The sequence below is a fragment of the Mesoplodon bidens genome (genome assembly GCF_964165515.1).
Source record: "Mesoplodon bidens genome assembly, chromosome: 18".
NCBI classification, from domain to species: Eukaryota; Metazoa; Chordata; class Mammalia; order Artiodactyla; family Ziphiidae; genus Mesoplodon; species Mesoplodon bidens.
This window is the reverse complement of record NC_138175.1, coordinates 44,918,417-44,935,967: the sequence shown is the minus strand read 5'-3', so window position 1 is coordinate 44,935,967 and position 17,551 is coordinate 44,918,417. Positions and strand designations below refer to the sequence as shown.

General features: G+C 55.0%; 2 protein-coding genes across 2 annotated transcripts; both read right to left on the bottom strand.

Moving 5' to 3' along the window:
• Nucleotides 1-856: 856 nt before the first annotated feature.
• On the bottom strand, nt 857-1,759 carry FFAR1 (free fatty acid receptor 1; the record flags this gene model as incomplete). Its single annotated transcript, XM_081215631.1, has 1 exon — nt 857-1,759. One exon carries the CDS (start codon nt 1,757-1,759, stop codon nt 857-859), a length of 903 nt encoding a protein of 300 aa, XP_081071757.1.
• A 5,941-nt stretch (nt 1,760-7,700) lies between these two features.
• Nucleotides 7,701-16,876, bottom strand: CD22 (CD22 molecule; the record flags this gene model as incomplete). The annotated part of the gene is made up of 13 exons (XM_081215595.1): nt 16,828-16,876; nt 16,176-16,550; nt 14,958-15,251; nt 13,348-13,614; nt 12,949-13,212; nt 11,425-11,682; nt 10,959-11,219; nt 10,613-10,876; nt 9,163-9,259; nt 8,934-9,009; nt 8,624-8,748; nt 8,142-8,226; nt 7,701-7,832 (listed from the first exon to the last, which is right to left on the bottom strand). The coding sequence occupies exons 1-13, from the start codon at nt 16,859-16,861 to the stop codon at nt 7,701-7,703; spliced, it is 2,532 nt and encodes an 843-aa protein (XP_081071721.1). The 5' UTR covers nt 16,862-16,876.
• Nucleotides 16,877-17,551: the final 675 nt, after the last annotated feature.

Here is a 17,551-nt window from a genome sequence, read left to right as displayed (position 1 = left end):
GTACACCCTGCAGGTGAGCACAGCCCAGCACCAGGGTGCACTGCTTGAGGAGTGCCTTTGTTCAAATTAGAATAAGTTGCTGCTTCCCCTGGTTGGAAGCAGCCCCATGCCAGGCCCACGGCTTGGTGAGCAAAGCACAGGGTAGAATTTAGTTGGTGTTTGCCCCTCTGCCTGATACCCTCTTGCAGTAAGCAGTCTGCTCGTCTGTACAGCAGCCGCATGGCCAAATCAGAGGAATGTGGGAGGATGAAATAAGACAACAGTTGTAAGGCACTTGGCATGGTGACTGTCACGTATATTACTGGTGTTGCTAGTGTTTTCCCTTCCCCCCCACCCGGCATCTTTTCCTACCAGCGTCCTGTTCACAGTTCTAATGCTGCTCCCTTGTGGGTGTCAAGTGGTATAACAGTGCCATTACCTTGCCTCCGGCCTCTTATTCAGAAATTCAAAATGGTCTTTCCTAGGAAATGATTTTGGAGTAACATCTCCCGAAGTATACCATCAGAGTGGTGGCAGTTCCTGTGGCTTAGAAGCAAACCTCCTTCCCTCCTTCCCCACAGGGCACACTGGCAGTCAGGCCAGTCAGGACTCGGGAGAAGAGAAACGGACAGAGGTGGGAAATCGCGCAGATGTGTGCCGAGGCAGCTTACCTTCCTCCTGTGACCCAGCTCCAGGCCTCCATTCTTTCTCCACCTGGGATGCCATCTTCTGCCGGACTCAGTTCTTCCCATAAGTGGCTCCGGGGATGCCCCCCAGGCAAAACCGCCCCGCAGCTCCTTTGGAGCAGCCCTCACCAAGCGCCTGGAGAAGCAGTCTGGGTCTCCTGCTCCCTGCCCCTCCCCCCCTGCAGTGATGACTACTTCTGGGACGGCCCCCCTTTTGTTTTTGCCCCACGTGTTGTCCCCCGGCCAGTGCCCCCTCCCAAGTAGCCGGTCACCAGTGGGTTGAGCACCACGCTCCACGCACCTGTAATGAGCCCCAGCTTCCGCCAGCAGCCTCCGATGCTGGGGTGCAGGAAGCCAGCCACGTTGGAAGCATTGTAGGGTCCCAAGCAGAGCAGCAGTGTGAGCAGAGCCCCACCGGCCACCCAGGCCGCCTTTAACTTCCGTCTGTGGCTCAGGCCCGAGCGGGCCAGTGCCCGGAGGCAGCCCACGTAGCAGAAGGCCGTGATGGCCAGGGGCAGAAAGAAGAGCAGCAGAGAGAGGCTGAAGCGCGCAGGGCCCGCCCAGGCCGGGTCCCAGGCCTCCAGGCAGACTGGAGAGCCGTTGACTGGCGTGCTGATGCCCAGCGAGCTGGTGGTATTGTCCAGCCAGCCTCCCGGAGCCTCCAACCCAAAGACCAGCCCCAGGTGACAGAGGACAAGGGCCCATATGGCCGCACACACGCCCCAGGAATAGCGCGGCCTCCGGGCAGCTTGGTAGCCCAAGGGGAAGGCGGCTCCCAGGTAGCGGCCGACGCTCAGGGCGGCCAGGAAGCCCGCGCCCGCGTAGAGCGGAGCGAAGTGGACCAGGGCGAAGGCAGGACAGAGTGAGGTCGGCAGGGGCCAGGCTCCCCCGGCCAGGGCCTCCGCCGCCTTCAGGGGCAGAGACGTCGCCAGCAGGAGGTCAGAGCAGCCCAGGTGGAGGGCATAGACCAGGCTGGGGGTGAGGCGCAGCCGGGCGTGGGACACGGCGCCTGCGATGGCCAGGGCGTTGAGCGGGAAGCCCAGCGCGAAGGCGGCCATATAGAGGGCGAAGGAGAGCTGCGGGGGCAGGTGCATGGGGCCGCTCGTGCGCACCACTGGCTCCCTGCCCCCAGATCTCAGGGCCCGGAAAGGGGGCTCCCAGAGTCACAGACTGGTTTCAGCACTTGCTCAGGGTGCGAGAAGCCATCTAGTGGGATAGCTGGGGAGACAGACGCCCGTAGGGGGAGGTGGCCTGGATTAGAAGCGAGGACCACTAGCCGTCAGTCCACTGTTTTCTCTCCACCATGTGCCCCCTTAAAATGAAGCGAGCGATCGTGGTGTAACGAGAGGAGATGGAACACAGGCGTGCAGGTCCCAGAAGAAGGAAGGTCTCTTGATTTCTGAGACTCTGGGGAGACAAGTGGTGGAGAGAATTCAGAACAGAGTTGAGGGACTTCCCTGGTGGCCCAATGGTTAAGACTTCGCCTTCCAATGCAGGGGCTGCGGGTTCGATCCCTGGTTAGGCAGCTAAGAGCCCACATGCCTCGTGGCCAAAAAACCAAAACATAAAACTGAAGCAATATTGTAACGAATTCAATAAAGACTTTAAAAATGGTCCACATCAAAAAAATCTTTTAAAAAAAGAAGAAGAAAAAAAATGAACAGAGTTGAGCCCCAGAGTATGTATTTTTCTCAGGAAAGGAAGCTAGATTCCTGTGTTCGCACCCCTTCCCCAGTTCCCTGGAAAGAGAAGGAGCTGTTCCCCTACAGCAGGCAGTGCGGGGCTGGTGGCAACGCCTAGCCGAGGGGAAGTCGGGGTGTAGGTTGTAGCAAAGGGCAGGAGAAGGAGGTCGTCCGGGGAGAGTCCAGGGGTAAGCCAGGTCCCATTGGTGTCACAGGGAATGACTTTAGCCAGCTTCAGGGGTTCCCCCTAAGCGGAGGCATCTGGGGATCTGGGGAAAAATTGTTACGGGGAGAGAAGCCACAGGAAGAGGGACTCACCTCTTGGTGCTGCCAGGTGTCTCTGAGGCTCAGGAGTCCCCTGAGGGAGGGTGGCCAGGATGGGCAGTGAGCCGGAAGGGAGAGAAGGGCGGGGAGGCAGGGCCATTAGCCTGAGGCACTCACAGCCTGGATGAGCAGCTAATGGGGCATCTCAGAAGGAGGTGAGGGTCCAAGATGATGCAAACACAGGAACGGGAGAGGTTAGCAATGTGGGCTTTTCCTGGGGGGAGTGAAGAGTGCGTAGCCAGCACTTTTTTAAAAAAAATTTTTTTATTGAATATAGTTGCTTTACAATGTTGCGTTAGTTTCTGCTGTACGGCAAAGTGAATCAGCTATACGTATACCTATATCCCCTCCTTTTTGGATTTCCTTCCCATTTAGGTCACCACAGAGCACTGAGTAGCGTTCCCTGTGCTATACAGTAGGTTCTCATTAGTTATCTATTTTATACATAGCAGTGTATATATGTCAATCCCAATCTCCCAGTTCACCCCACCGCCCCTTTCTCCCCTTGGTGTCCATACATGTGTTCTCTACGTCTGTGTCTCTATTTCTGCTTTGCAAATAGGTTCATCTGTACCATTTTTCTAGATTCCACATATATGTGTTAATATTCGATATTTGTTTTTCTCTGTCTGCCTTACTTCACTCTGTATGACAGGCTCTAGGTCCATCCACGTCTCTGCAAATGGAACAATTTTGTTCCTTCTTATGGCTGAGTAATATTCCATGGTATATATGTACCCACATCTTCTTTATTCATTCCTCTGTTGATGGACATTTAGGTTGCTTCCATGTCCTGGCTATTGTAAATAGAGCCGCAATGAACATTGGGGCGCATGTATCTTTTGGAATTATCAGCACCTCTAAAGAGCAGGGTTGGTGGTACAACCAGGACACACCTTTATTCCATCCCCACCCCCGCCAGCCCGTTCAAACCGGCTCTGAGGGCTTAGTCTTCTCTACTCCTGGATGAGCTTGTGGGCAGGCCCAGGCTCACTCCCAGATAATAAGTCCCTCTAGTCACCCATACCACCTCCACTTGGCATTCACTATGTGGGATAATGAGATCATCATTCCCAGTTAGAGCTTCTACTCTCCCCCCACCTGCACAGGCCTTGGGCTCCTCCACCCTCCTCTCCTTTCCCCTCTGACCTGATGACAGTGGTTTATGACCCTCCCTGTGTTGGCAGGAGGGAGAGAAGAAGAGACCTGGAACAAGCAAAGTCGAGTTCGGTGGCACTGAAGTACCCGGGCTATGGTCTCCACCCTGCCTCTCTCTGGGCTGCATGGATGTCAAAAGGGACTCCTCCCTGGGGCACTTGTAGGGACGTCAGGTGCCGCGTGCCTCCAGCTGGTCGCTTAACTTTCCTCTCAGGCCCTGAGAACTTGGTCGTTCACCTCCCTGTTGGGGTCATCCTGCCCTTCTAAGGAGACCTCCTGAGATTTAAAGTGGCCCTAAGCTGTCTCTGTGATTCTCTCTGTCTGTCTCTGACTGTGCACGTGTCTCTCTATCTGTCTGTCTCTCTCCTGCCTCAGGCTGACAGTATGGTCTCTCTGGACTTCAGCTTTCTTGGGTGTGTGTGTCAGTCATCAGGCCCCTGTGTCCTCCCCCAAATCCAAGTCACCCAGAATAAGCTTCTCTGAGTGGTTCCCTGGAAGCGCTTCCCACCAGGCTTCCAGAGCAGGCAGCCTGAGATTCTCAGCATATGCACGGCTCCCTGCAAAGAAATCATCTCATTTCCTTTTCATACCTCAGGAGCCAAACTGATTCTTGGTCACCCCCCTTCTAAGTCCTACATGTGTCGTCCAGCACCCCCCTTGGGAATGTAGAAGAACTTGCAACTTGTTGTCTAGTATTTTGTCTTTGGGAAACACTGAGAAACTGACAGAACTGAGGAAAAGTCAACAGGAGTGCCATCTCACCTCTTGTGACAAGCATTTGGTAGATGAGCAAAGCTGGGTGCAAAGGGAGACAGCGGGGGGCTTCCCTGGTGGTGCAGTGGTTAAGACTCCGCCTGCCAGTGCAGGGGACACGGGTTCGAGCCCTGGTCTGGGAAGATCCCACATGCTGCAGAGCACCTAAGCCCGTGCGCCACAACTACTGAGCCTGCGCTCTAGAGCCCACGAGCCACAACTACTGAAGCCTGCGCACCTAAAGCCTGTGCTCCACAACAAGAGAGGCCACCGCGATGAGAAGCCTGTGCACTGCAACAAAGAGTAGCCCCAACTAGAGAAAGCCTGCATGCAGCAACGAAGACCCAACACAGCCAAAAATAAATAAATACATTTATAAAGGGAGACAGCGCATCTTCAAGCTCTTCTCTGTTGGGCCCTCCTACCTGGCAATTCAGGTGTCTGCCCAGTGTCCCCTCCCCAGAGGGCCTCCCTTGATCCCTGCATCCAAACGGGCCCCTCCCCTGCTCCAGCCCCTCTGCTTTCATCTTGCGTTGTGGTTTCTTCCAAGCACCCACGACTCTGCAACGTCAGATTTGCCGGCTCCTCCACTAGAATGTTGGCTAGTGAAGGCAACGCTTTCTGTGTGCTTTGTCCACTGCTTGTTGCATACATAGCAGGGACTCAGTGAGTCAGACGAATGGTCAATTGTCTAGGCTCCAAGTGGACGGTGAGGTCCGGGGCTGGGTCGGGGGCTGCCTGTGTTCTAGCCCCAGCGCTGCCCAGTCACCTGCTGTGCACACCTCAGCAGGGCCTGAGGACAGACACATCTCTCGGGCAACTGGTCATGAAGTAGGCTGATATCAGCAGTCAGGCTCAGGTCCAGGATGGGAAGTCACCCGCTGGTTGCCAGGGAGCCCGTGCCAGGCCTCATCAGGCTGGCGGCTGCCTTTAGGTCCTTCAGCTCCTAAAACCCTCTGGACGCCTAGACTAGAGACCCCCAAGATTAGGACCATGTTGTATCTTTTTTGTACCCCAACAACTGGCTCTGTGGTGGATGCAGTGGGAGGTGTTCAGTAGATGTTTGCTGAATAAATGGTTGAATGATACTGGTCCCCAGACCCTTGCCCTCTCATTTCAACAGTTCTCGAAGCCTTCCCTTTCTCCAGAAAAGTGGATGGTGCTCACAACAATTCAAACCAGGGAATTCCCTGGCGGTCCAGTGGTTAGGACTTGGCACTTTCACTGTCGGGGCCTGGGTGGAATCCCTGGTCGGGGAACTAAGATCCTGCAAGCCACGTGGTGCAGCCAGAAAAAAAAAAAAAAGACGTCAAACCAGGAACAAAGTAGGTTGATGGGGAAATCAGTGCCCCACTCCTTGGGCATCCCAAGGACAACCTCTCAGAGAGCATCTGGATCGAGCAGACGGGAAAGTAGGGCAGCTAAGGAAGGCGGTGCCTTCAGAGCGCCCACCACAGGCCAGGAATTTGACTGTCATCTTTTTGTGTGTGTGTGTGGTACGCGGGCCTCTCACTGTTGTGGCCTCTCCCGTTGCGGAGCACAGGCTCTGGACGCGCAGGCTCAGCGGCCATAGCTCACGGGCCCAGACGCTCCGTGGCACGTGGGATCTTCCCAGACCGGGGCATGAACCCGTGTCCCCTGCATCGGCAGGCGGACTCTCAACCACTGCGCCACCAGGGAAGCCCTGACTGTCATCTTGATGAATGATTAACCACAGGTTCCTGCCCTGAAGGAGAATGGGCCTTGGCCCCTTGGGAGAAGCAGGAGAACAGGTGGAGAGAGAACAGACGGAGAAGCAGAGGAGAAGCCGGAAGCGCCTCCCTGGCAAGTCGGCCAGGGAACATACTAGAGAGCTAGTGGGGGTCACGGGGGGAGGTAGAAAAGCTGAGAGTTTCCTCAAGGTAGCTGGCCTTCGAGAAGGCAGGCAGCTGTGGGTTGTGAAATGATGCAGCAGGGTCACTTTTGAGAAGTGCTGTGAGTAATGCATTGGCTTCCCCTTTTTATAGTCTTCAAGAGATGCAAATCAGATGGGAATGTGGTTTTTAGGGACTTTTGGCTATCGTGTTAATCTTTTTATAACGTGACATAAGGTTATACCTCACTCCCTATCTCGAACCACCTGCATCTCCATGTTACAGACGAAGAGACTGAGGCTCAGAGAAGCCGGTGAACTTTGCCCAAGATCATTCGGCTGGTTAAGCAGAAGAATCGAGACTCAGCCTCTGTCTGTGACGCCAGCGGACTCTTGGCAACAAGACGATGGACCCTCCGATCTGGTGATTTGCTCATGAAGTCACCTTTCCCCTCTCCCCAAGCCCCAGGATACCTGCCCCATCTCCCTGTCCCCATTCAGACTCTGCAGACTGGAAATCATTCACTGGCTTTTTGACGTGTCATCTGAGCCATGTTTATTGTGTAGCTCTGTGTCTGTTACACGTTTGTCCACATCAGTGTATGTCTCAGACCGTGAGACCCCTGAGGAAAGGAGCCGCAGCAGCATAATCCTCCCCACGGAATGCCTCTTAGAGAAGAAACCAGCCCAGGGCAGTGTCTCTACCTCATTTTTGTTCCTCTTTCCCTGGGCTTTGCCCTGGAGTCAAAAAATTACGCATAAGATTAGTGAGTGCAGTTATCGGAGCAGGGGTGAGGTGTCCAAGGGATGGGGAGAGAGAGCAATAAAAATAATGACCAGCTGATCCCCGCAGGGACACAGCCAGCTGGGGAGTGGGGTTTGGGAGTGGGTAGGTGGTGGCAGATGGCTGGGAAGGAGCAGGGGGCTTTGTACAGCTCAGGATAGGTATTTCGATTAATTTCTGGGTGAGAAGGGGAGTGGAAAGGACCAGGACCAGACCCTTTGGAGGGTCGGGGTTACCAGTGCTAAGAAGGAAGACTGTCTCTGGACCATGTACAAAGTTCTCTGCACCAACTGGGGTTGCAGTAACTGTGACCGTGTGTGTGTGCTCGTGTGTGTGTGTGCGTGTGTGTGTGTGTGCGCGTGCATGCATGCATGTGTGTGTGCGCGTGCATGTGTGTGTGTGTGTGACTTCGTAGCTGAACAGAGGAGGCTGAGAAAGTTCCAGAACCACCCTGGCACCTCCACCTCAGCTGATTTGGCCCATCAGTGCTTGAGGGTCACGTATTCCACTCCTTCCTGGGCCAGCGGCTGCTCCCCAAACCCAAAATGGACCATCTCCGAGTAATGTATCCCCTCGTCTTCTAGGACTTCTGGAGTCACGTTCTCATAGTCGCCCTGAGAAAGCCACATGGTGGTGAGCGTGGCCTCAGGCTCACCAGCCTCTCACAGCCCGCTTTCCCTGTCCCTTCTCTCCTCGGCTCCGCCTGGGGGTCCAAGAGCCCGAGCAGGAGTCCCCTTGTCTGGAAACTGGCTGCAGCCGGCCTCAGACTGGGAGGTGCCTGCCCTGGGTCTGACCTCACCGGGGTCTGGGCAGCCCTCCCCACTGTGCAGCCTCTGCCAGCACCGAGCCCACCCAGGCTCTGGAACTCACAGCCGAGGCCAGGTCCTGTCACTTCCCCACCTTCCATAGCCCTGCCCTCTTACCACTTGATGCTTCTGCACCACAGAGTAAGTGACCGTGTCGCCCCCGTTTGGGGAAAGTCCCCGCGTCTCTGAGGTCGCTGCATCTCTGAGAGGGAAGGCAGAGAGATGACCACAAATGAAGACTTTTGCATGAAATCTGCTCCTTCTTCCAACTCCCCTAGACCCTAAGAGCACCCCCAGCCTCTCAGCCCCTTGTATCATGCCTAGTGCACACAGCAGGGGCTGATGTGTCAAATGAGTGAATGTATGTATGTATGTATCGCAAAGTCCCAACCCTGGTGATAGAGACCGACTCTGGCTGTGCATGCTCCTGGTTTGCAGGAACAGATCCAGTTCCCGGGACCGTTACCAGGGGGGTTGTTACAGAGCAGGAATGAGGAGATGAAGCACGGGTCTGGCACAAAGAGGGCAGGCGAGACACAAGCTCTTCCCCCCACATCCCTCCCAGGGTGCAGGTGTCACCCCCCTGGTGCCCTCAGTACCCAGGTGTCGGTGCATCAGTCTCGCCAAGAGGAAAGCGCAAGGCAGCGTAGCTGACGGCATCTTCCATCACTGGATTGTAGCACCCCAGGGAGTGGGGGCCTTCAGCTTGGGGGATCCTTCGAGCCTGAGAGGAAGACAAGGCTTCGGCCCTTACCACTCCTCTCCCCACCCTAGCTCCCCTGCCCCTCTGCTCTTTACCACCCCTCTCCACTTTGTTTCTTTTTTTTTTAAATTTGACACATAGTTGATTTTCCACTTTGTTTCTTGACTTGAAGCTCTGCCCTGCATTTCATCTTTCTCCCATCCTACCTTTACATTTTTCACAAAGAAGCTCTGTCCACTGGAACTTTCCTGAAGCCCCTGCTGTCCCCGAATCCTCTTCCAGCTGAGAAATAAAGACCTGCTCAGGGAGGATGAGGGGCCTGGGAAGAGGACCCTGTGGACTCGGCCTGCTGGGGGCTGCAGGACTGAGTAACCGGGGTCGTTCCCTGGGATGGGCGGAGGGGGAGCAAAGTGGTGGGCAGTGGGAGAAACTCACCTCCGCAGAAGCTTGACTCCCCAGATCGCCAGGAGGAAGATGGCCAGGCAGAACCCCACTCCCAAGGCCACTCGCCGGCTGATGGTGGCTGAGCTGTCTGATAGAGAAGGGAGGTACGTCAGCTGACGACACTGCCTCAGTCGGGTAGCAGGCCAGCTCTGCCCTGTGATCTTTGCCTGGGAGGCATCCTTGGCTTCTCTCTGCATAGCCACGGTCCTTCTGGCCCGTGCGACATCTCCTCCTTGCCCAGGGAGTGTGGTACAGAGAAAGAGGGAGAAGCCAGCCCTGCCCTCTGGACGTCTCCTTAGTGGGGAAGAGCAGCTCTTTCTCAAGAGGAGTTCCTGCTGTGTGACAGACTCGGGCACACACTGAACACGTCACCCTCATAAATGGTGCCGCCTCTTCAGAAGGCAGCTTGGCCATGCTTAAAATCACTTGTCCTTTGAGCCAGCCAGTCCACGTTGGAACCTAGCCTACAATTCTCTTCGCAGGTGTGCCCAGAGCAGGAGACTGCACCCAGCCTTGAGGAGGGCAGTGGGCACATAGTTATTCGACATCCGTACACGGGACCGCAGTGCACCCTCAGCAAAAGAGTCAGGTCTCCAGGGTGCCTGCAGAGGGGAGACCCAGGGGACATGTTTTTATACAATGTGTAACTTTTCCAAATGACACCCTCGGGCTGGCTCCCTTTAGCACCAGCTCTGCCAGTGACAGTCCTCTAAATTTAAAACCATGGCTCCAATCATTAACCTGAAAAAAGCACAATAAATAAATTAAATATTTTCCCCTGTGTTTCCAGACTCTTCAGACACCCTGTATATGCACAGATAGAGAACAATCTCCAAGTGCTGTTATTACATGGAAGAAAGGGAAGTTCAGGGCAACGTGTGAGCTCTCCCACCGTCTGAGCAACAAAGAAGGGTGTATGGACATAAATCTCTATAGGCCTATGGTGCACGTACAGAAAAATCTCTGTGAGGGGCCATATCCAGCTGCCAACAGTGAAAGCCTCAAGGGAGGGAGGGGTAGAGTTGTCGGGGAGCAGGAAAGGAGAGGTATCTGTCCTTCCACTATTTACCCTGTCGTGCCGTTTTAGTTTTTTTTACCATGTACTTGTATTGTCTTTAAAAAAAAAAACAAAAAAACCACTACAATCTCAAAAGGTAGAAACAAGCAGCCTATCATGGGTGAGACAGAGAGAGAGAGAGGCAGAGAGAGGGAGCCAGGAGGAGCTCAGGATGCCTGGAAGGTAGGGGCAGCCTGAATCCTCCTGGGGTGGCGAGAGACTGATCGGGGAGGAGGGAAGACAGGGGAGCTGTGCGTGGAGAAGGGGCGCCTCTGAGCACACAGGCTGCCCACTCCCCACCCTCCGTGCAGGAGCGGGGAGGAGGTCCGGAACGCACGCCGCAGGAGTGGCCAGGGCTAGAGAAGAAGAGGGAAGGGCCCTTACAGTAGACAGTGAGGGTGGTGGGCGGCGACTGGCCCCGGCCCAGCCTGTTGGTCCCCTGGCACCAATAGGCGCCTGAGTGCTGCAGCGTCACAGGGTCCAATCTCAGCATCTGATCATAATGGCGGAGGTCTTGGTTATTCCAGTCAAACCATGCGTAGTGGGAGGTGGGTGGGTTGGCATCACTCTCGCACGTCAGGACTGCCTTCTTCCCTTCCACCACTCTGTCTTTTGGGCTGATGGACACATGCAGGCTCCTGGGTGCATCTGTAAGTAGAAGCGAAGTCAGGATCCGGGTAGCCAGTCACCTGCCCATCTCTGCTCCCAGCCTCTGGCTCCAGCCACTCACACAGCACTTGGAGAGCCCAGGGCTTAGACAAGGTCTGTCCTACGGAATTGTTGACCAAGCAGTTGTAAATTCCAGCATCTTCTGGAGAGATGGCATCAAAGCTCAGTTTCTTTCCTTCCTCCAGAAGGATTCCATTTTTCTTCCAGAAGAAGCGGACATCCTTGGGGCGGCTACTTAAGAAGTCACATTGGAGGAGGACCGGGTGCCCAGAGCGGATCTCATTGTGGGGAGTGACCTGGACACTGACATCTTTGGGGGCATCTGGAGAACAAGGACCTCAGGCTGACCTCTTGGGTCTCTTCCCCTCTTCCTGTTCCCCGAGAATTCCTCTCCCCTTGGCCCTGAGGCCTGACTCTCATCCCTCAATTCTCTGTGAGGACTGTGGTTCAGGCTTCGGTCTCTTCACCCTTAGAGCCCCGCCCCCCAACTGGGCCACCCCCCAGCTGCCCTGGCCCAGGGCACTCACACTGGACATCCAGGTTGACAGGGGGAGACCACAAGCACCACTGGTTACAGGCTGCGCATGTGACTGGCCCTGTGTCCCAGGCAACTTTTAGAATCGTCAGCTTAGCAGGTAACAGCTGGTCCTGGAAGCCTAGGTGATTCCATTCATATCGGGTAACTTCGGGATTACTGGAATTGTAGGTACAGGACAGGATCACACTGTCTCCTTCTCGAATCGGTGTGGGGTTTTGAATCACTGTGATTACCTCCTTGGGGGGATCTGGAAGAAAACCAGAGAGGTGGGTCAAGAAAAGTCAGCCTCCCAGGGCTTCCCTGGTGGCGCAGTGGTTGAGAGTCCGTCTGCCGATGCAGGGGACATGGGTTCGTGCCCCGATCCGGGAGGATCCCACATGCCACGGAGCGTCTGGGCCCGTGAGCTATGGCCACTGAGCCTGCGCGTCCGGAGCCTGTGCTCCGCAACGGGAGAAGCCACAACAGTGAGAGGCCCACGTACCGCAAAAAAAAGAAAAAAAAGTCAGCCGCCCATAAGACCTGTTCCTTCCTGCTTCCTCCTCCCCCTTCCTGTGCCCTGCATTCACGCAGTTTCCTCTATTAGCCAAGGGAAGGCTTGTGCTTCCCTCTTGCCTCTGAGGACAGAAACCCTGCCCTGGCCATTTGGCCTGGTTGTGGTTTGAGACAGGATGGTGCAGTGGTTAAGAGCACAGCTCTGGGCGGAGTCCATGTGGTGCCGTGCAAGGCAGGGGCCACTCTTTGTGGGTCTCTGCACGGGTCTGGGACGCGGAGCCGGGTCACTACAGTAAGGGCATGAATTTGAAAAACAGAAAGAAAAGCATAGCTCTGGATCCAGACTGCCGCAACCTGCCCCTTGGAGTTGTGTGACCATGGGCTGCAGGCCTCAGTTGCCTCATCTGTCAAATGGGGTCCTGTGAGTAGCTAACCTTGTGGAATCATTGGAGGATGGAGTGAGAGGATGCTGTTAGAGCCCTGTGGTGTGTGGTGAACACGCAATACATGCTGCTTCTGCTGCTGCTGTTATCACGTATCCGGTGTCTAGATTTCAGGATTTGGGCATCCACATCAGAGTATCTGGCCCCGACTATGACATCCCAGTGTCCAAGGATCAAACCTAGGGATTCTCTTTGTCCTGGGCTCCCCTCAGTGTGAAGACTCACTGTGTTAAACAGGGTCTGACAACCGAGAGGTAATGAAGCATTTTGCCCCAGTTCTCGAAAACTTCAGGACCCCTTCAGGGACTCAGCCACTGCCGAGTGACGCCAAGTCTCTGCATCCCTCGTGGGACCCTGGCATCTTGCCATTCATTCAAGTCAACAAGCATCTACTGAGCACCTCCCGCGAGCCAGGCCCTGTCTGGTGCTAAGGACACAACTGTGAACACGACACTCCCCCCAAGAACCTTATCTGCCGGGAGCCCCTGGTTTCTGCTTGCTATCCCTTCGCGGGCTCGTCTGCCTTCCTCCTGCCCCCAGAGTCATCTCCTCCCTCCAGTAGCTCTGTGACTACTCACAGTGGACTTCCAAATCAGCTTCCTGGCCAACCTGTCCAGGACCAAGACTATTTTCCGCCAAGCAGGAGTACTCTCCGGCATGCCTGAGGAGGACCTCTGGGATCTGGAAGGTCCTGTCCGTCTTTCCAGGCATTTCTAGCCCATTGTAGTACCAGGTGTAATTTGTTGGAGGAGGATTGGCCAGTGATATACAAGTCAGCTCTACTTTATTTCCTTCCTTAGTTGGCGAGGAGAGGATCTGAACCCTGGAAGGTTCCGGAGCATCTGGAAGAAGAGGCCGAGGCCGGGGGGTTGGGGGGGCGGGCAGTGAGCAGAGGCCTCGGGGCTCCCCTCCCATGGCCTGGAAGGCACCCCTGCTGACCCCCGGCCTGGCCCTTCCCCAGCTCCCAGGAGGCTCACAGTGCACTTGGAGGTCCACTGCTTCCGACTTTTCTGAGCCCACATCGTTGTGGGCCTCGCACTGGTACTGCCCACTCATCTTCCTGGTCACCTGGGGCAGAGTGAGCGTGGGCGTCTCCTCCCCCACCAGCGGGTGCCCGTCCCTGAGCCAGGACACACTCTGGAGCCGTGGGTTGCTGCTGACAATCTGGCACGTCATGGTTACAGACTCTCCCTCTGTTACAGTGGCTTCTCTGGGACTGACCTGGATCTTCAACTTTGGCGCATCTGCAGGAACAGAGGGACAGTGAGGGAGGGGATGGGGAATTCTCAGAGGCTGTGAAGTGCTGACAAGTTGCAGGGCTTTTATTCTGATAAAGCAGCAGCCTATACAGAGCGGGCAAGCGTGTGTAGCCACTCACTGTCACCCTTGTCAACAAGGGTGGGCGGGTCCAAGCACCAGGTGACTGACCATCACAGCCTCCCAACTCGGTTCTCTGCTCCCCACACCCCAGACCCCGAAGGTCTGGTCTCCACCAGCAGCCAGCTGCATTCCCAGGACTGTCCCTCAGACCTTGCCACTCTCCTGCTTGAAACCGTTCAGTGGATTCCACACTTAGAGAAAAATCCAAAACCCTCACTGCAGCCCATGAGATCTAGTGTCCTGGTCTCTCTCGGCCTTCCTTTCCTACTGCTGGGCCCCTTGGACGCAGTGCCAAGCTTGCTGGCTCCTTGCTCTGAGGCAGACACACCAAGTTCCTACCTCAAGGCCTTGGACTTGCTCTTTCCTCTCCCTGGAATGCTCTTCTCACAGAGCTGTGCCTGCCTCAGGCCCTCCCTTCACCCAAGTCTCAGCTCAAGTTCAGCCTCCATCCCTCACTCTCTCTGTCCTCACCCTGCTTTATTTTTTCGCGATACACTTAGCACCACCTACACATATGTTCTTTATTTCCCTTTACACCTATCTACTCTTTGTCTCCCTGACTGCAATGCTAGTTCCACGTGGGCAAGAACTTTGCTCACGGGCTTCCCTGGTGGCACAGTGGTTGAGAGTCCGCCTGCCGATGCAGGGAACACGGGTTCGTGCCCCGGTCCAGGAAGATCCCACATGCCGCGGAGCGGCTAGGCCCGTGAGCCATGGCCACTGAGCCTGCGCATCCAGAGCCTGTGCTCCACAACGGGAAAGGCCACAACAGTGAGAGGCTCGTGTACCGCAAAAAAAAGAAGAACTTTGCTCACTGCTCTATCCCCGGCAACCATAGTAAGGCCTAGTAGGTTCACAACAAATATTTATTGAATGAATGAATGAATGAATGAGGCACAAAAAAATGATGTGCAAAAATTCTTCACCCCGCCCCCCAGAGGAACAAAAAACCCTTAACCAGGTGATCCCCAAATCAGGTCATGGTTTGAGGATAGATTATTTTATTCTGAATCAGGTGTCCCCTGAAACACCAGAGCTGATGATGGGAATGTTGGAGGAGGGGCCGCGGCTCTGCCCCTACCATTCCCAACAGCGGGTGCCCACAGACCCATCACGCTCCCCTCTGTGTGGGCTCCTGTTACCCTCTGCGGGGGTGAAGAGATGACAGGCCCCTCGGCCCTCCCACAGAAGCACTGGGGAGACTCACGCTTCACATCCAGCCACACCGTTTCCTGAGAGAGTAACTGCTGTTCCGTGGGGTCCCAGAGCTGGCAGGTCAGGTTCTTGCCGTGGTGAGTCCACTGCGGCTGGAACGTGAGAGTGCTCTGGGTGGAGACAGTCTCAGTGGACAGGGAGGTGGAGGTGACCGCAGGCTCCTCCAGGGACCACTGCAGATGAACCTGGTACTCAAAGCAGGCGAAATTCAGCAAGCAGGTGACAGTGACGTCGCGGAGCTCCCGGATATCTGGAGGGAGCTCAATGTGGGGTGGAGGAGCCGTCTCTGCAAAAGAGCAGGGGCCACGCTGGAGGCCTGGGAGCCTGGACCAGCTTTAGGTGCCCTGCCCCAAATAACCCATCAGGAATCCCTGGCCAGTCCCGTCCACCTCTCTCCGGGCCTGCCTTTCTCTGCTCGGCCGAAACACCCTCTGAAAGGTCTGTGAAAGCTGATCCTCCTTAGAAACTGTGTTTTATGTTTTATGGTTATTTCGTTCACACCCCCTGGTGTTTGCTTTCTAAATGTTTTCCAGACCACTCCCCCGGCACTCCTCAGTGGATTTTACGAGTTTAGTTCAACACGCTTAGCTTGGAGGACAAACCTGTATCTGTTCAAAGGCCTCAGTAGCAGAGACCTCCCACACAGCACTCCTGGAGGGGATTCCTTTAGCGGAGGGGCCTGTGTGCAGCCAGTCCCTGCTCTCCCCGAGGCTGGGCCGCCCTCAGATTGCAGCGTCTGAAGCTGCATCTCTCACCCCAAACATAGGGCTGCTTAGAACCACCCACCGAGTAAACAGGCCGTGGAATGGAGCGAGCACACTCCCTGGGGTGGAGGCCCCAGACCTGTGTCTGGTTCACACCCTATCCGTGTGTCGTGTAGCCACGAAGGCCTAATTAGAATTAATCCCCCACATTAATACATTGGGAGATTTCCCTTGAAAATTCAGATTTCCATCTCTGGAAAAGCCAGGCAACCTGGAAGCCAGATTCTAGAATGGGCAGAGGCTGAGTGGCAGGGGAGATGCTCAAGGAGGGATGAGTGCCCATGCTCCAGTCTGCCACGGGCACCACTGTCCTGTGGCACCCCGGTCGCTCACTGGCATCCCTGTCTGGCCTCTGCAGGCAACCTGTTTTGTGAGCTGTCCCAGGAGTCAGATGTTTCCCACCTTCCTCATTGCCGAGACAAAGGAACCCATCCTCAGGGCCTTACCAGAGATGTTGAGGCTTATGGGCTCCATCCATTTGTCTTCCCTAGACGTCATCCTCAGCCCCAGCTGACCGCTGTCATTGACTTTCACGGGATTGATGAGGAGGGTGCAGTTGTTTCTGTTGTCTCCCAGGAATCGTACCCTTCCCTGACGAGGAGGAAAATCCCTGATTTTTAGGTTCTTATAGAGGATGGTCCCATTGTAGCTCTTGATGGAGTTGTCGTACTTATAATTGTGGTACACGGTCAGGTTATCTATCGAGTGCCCGTTTAGGATACGGTAGCGGCAGGGAATCCAGACGCAGGCTCCATCCCAGGCGTAGAGGGTCTTGGGATGTTCAAACATCCAGGAGGCTGAGTCAGAGAAAGCCAAGGATTCTGGAACCCACCAGAGTGAACAGAAAGCATTACTGAAGGACAATGAGAGCATTCTAAAGAATTTCCTCTGAAGAGACGGAGGGTGGGGGGGAGATGGGGGAGAGGCAGATACACAAAGAGAGAAGTATACACACACGCACACACACGCACACACATATACACTGACCGTCCCCACCCTGCCCCAAATTTACCCTTCTCCGCCCCCATCTTTCCTCCTCCTCCTCCAGCTCCCACAGTCATCCCAGACCCAAGGATCTGCCTAGGCCACCATCCTTACCGAGAAGCAGAAGCAAGGGACCGAGGAGATGCATGGTGCTGTGTCTAGGCAGGAGCCTGGGCCAGGAAGAGTTTGTCTTTAAGCCATCTGGTCACTTACATCTTCCAGACAGCTTTTCTTGCTCACCCACTGAGCTCCAATCCCTTCTCCCTGATTCCGAGAAGACCGTGTCTGCTTGCATGGCAGGATATGGAATTCTGGAAGCTCACAGGGTCTTTTTCTGGATATGCTGTGCCTCTCCCATCAGCCCGAGAACCATGTAAGGCTAGTCTCTCTCTTCCCAGCACTCCTTCCTTTCTTCCATCCATCCATCCAAAATTTTATAAACTTGCTGCCCAGCTCTCAGGCTTTGGGTGGCACCAAACTACTGAGCACCTCGAGTGCCAGGCCCTAGGTGACCTGGAGCTTACCTTGGGTCAACTAGCGAAGGGTTTCACATAGGGGAGAGACACGACCAAAACTTGATTTTAAAGACCAGGAAAAAAATAACTCTGAAACCAATCATTAAGTACGATGCCAGGAGAGCATTTAGAAGGGTCTGAAAAGACTTAGGAGAATGTGATCCAAGGGTCCCACTCAGATGCCCCCATGGGCTGGTTAGGAAACAAATCAACCAGGTGGGGACACGTCTTGAGTAAAGGCCATGACTATCTCAATTCCAGTCAAGTGGGAACGTGGGCTCAGCACTGCCTGATCTTCTACTGTTTTAAAATAAGTAAGAAGC